The 3,534-nt window shown below is 57.2% G+C and overlaps 1 protein-coding gene across 1 annotated transcript; it reads left to right on the plus strand.

The window, feature by feature from the left end:
• Positions 1-1,183: 1,183 nt before the first annotated feature.
• On the plus strand, positions 1,184-3,494 carry LOC123176146 (potassium channel AKT3; the record flags this gene model as incomplete). The annotated part of the gene is given in 6 exon segments (XM_044590503.1): positions 1,184-2,264; positions 2,355-2,600; positions 2,711-2,809; positions 2,900-2,932; positions 3,018-3,203; positions 3,297-3,494. Coding segments are annotated over 6 exon segments (1,692 nt in total), but the record flags the coding sequence as incomplete, so codon positions are not given.
• Positions 3,495-3,534: the final 40 nt, after the last annotated feature.

Here is a 3,534-nt window from a genome sequence, read left to right on the forward strand (position 1 = left end):
ATGTTTTTATCAACGTTGATCACACTTACATTGCCAATATAAGATTCATCCAAACTCATGTAGTTCTCCTCGGCAGGTTCGTCCATATTCAATGACGAGGATTGTTGTCGTTGACGTAATCATCGCCATCATAATCGGTCTCCTCCTCCATCTATACATGTATAAATAAATTCTAAGATCAATCGAAGATCATGAAACATCATCCCTAAAATAATTAGTTCATCAATTAAAGTATGTCAAAATTATATTATGTGCACAACGAAATTGATTAACAGTACGTCGCACAAATTTATGCATTAAATTAGCACCCACTTAATAAGTCCATAGGTAAGAGTCAAACCCACCTCTTGCAGTCCGACGACGAACGCGCTGACAGCGTGACGATGCTGGCCGGCCGAGGCAGGCGTCCACGGCGTGAGGATGATGGCTGGCCGAGGCAGGCGGAGGCCGGGGAGGAAGGCGGCGATGATATTCACGGGTGATCGGCCATCCGGGCGACAGCAAAGGAACACGCCGGCAGCAGCGATGGTGGCGGGGCATGCGCGGCGTATTGTTTGGGCGGTGACCGGGCCGACGTGGAGGGCGACAGCGACTGGCGTGGAGAAGGACTACCGCTGCTAGGGTTACAACGGCGGGCGTTGGCAGGTCATTCGACGGGTTTTTTTCCCACAACTATCGACGCGAGTGTGCAGACGTGCGGGCATACGGCGACGACGTATGGCGTATGGGGCTAGTGTACGGGCGACATGTGCGGCATACGCGGGCGGACGTACGGCGGCGGGCGGGTATTCGTATATGAAATGTGAAATGACCATCGTAGCCAATATACGTTTTGGTGTGGGCGGGGGCGTACGGAAGCACTACGTTTTCACGGCAGTTGCTGTGTTGGCGTTGAACTCGAGCACAACAAGATAGCAGGAGTTGGAAACTAGGAGCAACTTTTGGATCCTAGCAAGTAGTAGTGGGAAACTAGGAGTACCTTTTGGATTGCAGTCGCTGCGTTGGCGTTGAGATCGAGCACAGCAGCCGCCGCAAACAGCGGGAGAAGTTCCCTCCCTGCGCTCGATTCTGGATTGCCGGCGAGAGACACGAGACCAAGCCGCGCGCGAGCGAGCGAGTGACACTGTCCACCGCGCCCACTCTGCGTGCCTAAATAAAGCAACCCGGGCGCGGACAGCACATCGCAAGCCACTGGCGCAACGATCGACCGCCCGCGCGTCTCGCCGCCGCGAGCGAAACCTGGGCATCGCGTCGCCGTCGCCGTCGCATGCAAAGGCTCGCCGCCGGCGCCGGTCACGTGACCGCGGCCGTACGTTTCGAAGGACAGGCGCACGATGACGTCCGGGTCCTGGTGCGCGCCGTGGGGCCGGGGCGGCGGGGTCCAGTCTCGCGGCGAAAGCGGCGGCGGCCGGTTCAGCGTCTTCACGGCGATCCTCCCGTCGCTGGGCGCGCAGCACAGCCACAGCTTCAGACGGACCAGTGTCCGGCGCTGGGTCGTGTCCCCCTACGACCCTCGCTACCGGCTGTGGGACAGCTACCTCGTCTGCCTCGTGCTCTACTCCGCGTGGGTGTCCCCTTTCGAGTTCGGCTTCCTCCAGAACCCCCACGGCGCGCTGGCCATCGCCGACAACACCGTCAACGTCTTCTTCGCCATGGACATCGTCCTCACCTTCTTCGTCGCCTACACCGACAAGAGGACCTACCTGCTCGTTGACGAGCCCGCCAAGATCGCCTGGCGCTACGCCAGCACCTGGCTCGTCCTGGACGTCGCCTCCACCGTGCCCACCGAGCTCTCCCGCCGGATCCTCCCTCCCGACCTCCGAACCTACGGCGTCTTCGGCATGCTCCGCCTCTGGCGACTCCGGCGCGTCGGTGCCCTCCTGTCCCGCATGGAGAAGGACCGCAAGTTCAGCTACTTCTGGGTCCGGTGCTCCAAGCTCGTGGCCGTAACGCTCTTCGCCGTGCATTGCTCTGGGTGCTTCTACTATCTCCTCGCCGACCGGTACCCGAACCCGGCCGAGACCTGGATCAGCATCTCCATGCCGCACTTCCACACCGAGAGCCTTTGGAACCGCTACGTGGCGTCCATGTACTGGTCCATCACCACCCTCACAACTGTGGGCTACGGCGACATGCACGCCGTCAACTCGAGGGAGATGCTCTTCACCACCTTCTACATGCTCTTCAATCTCGGCCTCACCGCCTACCTCATCGGCAACATGACCAACCTCGTCGTCCACGGCACCAGCCGCACCAGGAAATACGTAAGTCTTACAGCTACAACCTCTCTCTTGTTGAGAACTTGAGATAGCCAGCCATACTGACGGCTGACTTCTGGTCATCTGATCGATCAGAGGGACAAGATCCAGGCGGCAACGAGCTTCGCGCAGCGGCACGAGCTGCCGAAGCGGCTGCAGGATCAGATGATCTCTCACCTCAGCCTGAAATTCAGGACGCACTCAGAGGGGCTCCAGCAGCAGGAGACGCTGGACGCGCTGCCCAAAGCATTAAGGTCCAGCATCTCGCACCACCTCTTCTTCGGGCTGGTCCAGAACGTCTACCTCTTCCAGGGGGTCTCCAATGACCTCATCTTCCAGCTGGTAATACTTCACTACTAACAGAGATCTAACAAGATGATGATGATGATGGCATTCAGTGGGGAATTTGCTCAACTGGTTACCTTGTTTCTGCTGCGCAATTGCTTGGGAAGGTGTCTGAGATGAGCGCCGGGTACTTTGCGCCGCGGGAAGACGTGATACTGCAGAACGAAGCGCCCTCGGATTTCTACATCATTGTCACTGGTAGTGTGGTAAAAATGATCACACTCTCTTCATGATCCTTCCGATCCTCAGTTATCTTCAACTTTTCTCGCTAATCCATGTAAGTGGCGCATCTGCAGGAGTTGCTGGAAATCCAGAATGGTGCAGAGCAGGCAAGTCTGTCCAGCTACGGCTTGTTCCTTCTTCATAGCTCTTGCTACTACTTACTACACAAGCTGAGTGAGCATGCATATGCAGCTGGCCAGCATGACCAAGTCCGGCGAAGTCATCGGCGAGATCGGGGTCCTGTGCTACAGGCCTCAGCTCTTCACGGCCCGGACAAAGTCCCTGTGCCAGCTCCTGCGCCTGGACCGCGCCAACTTTCTCAAGGTCGTCCAGTCTAATGTTGGGGATGCCACCATAATCATGAACAACCTCATCCAGGTCAGCTTTCAGTATATATGCTCCCTCCCAACATGAACAAAGGGGACGACCACACTGAATTTTTTGGGAGGTTTTGGTCATGCATGCATGCAGTACCTCAAGGAACACAAGGGTGACGGCGGGATCTCTCGCATCGCCAAGGACATCGAGCGCATGCTTGCCACAGGCCAGCTTGATCTGCCAATCACGCTCTGCTTCGCGGCGTCCAGAGGAGATGACTTTCTGATGCACCAGCTGCTGAAGCGCGGCCTGGACCCCAATGAGACCGATAACTGCGGCCGTACAGCACTGGTAGTCACGAGCCACTTTGTTGTTGTTGTTGTTGTTGTTG

The sequence above is a fragment of the Triticum aestivum genome, unplaced genomic scaffold, assembly GCF_018294505.1.
Source record: "Triticum aestivum cultivar Chinese Spring unplaced genomic scaffold, IWGSC CS RefSeq v2.1 scaffold212193, whole genome shotgun sequence".
Classification (NCBI taxonomy): Eukaryota; Viridiplantae; Streptophyta; class Magnoliopsida; order Poales; family Poaceae; genus Triticum; species Triticum aestivum.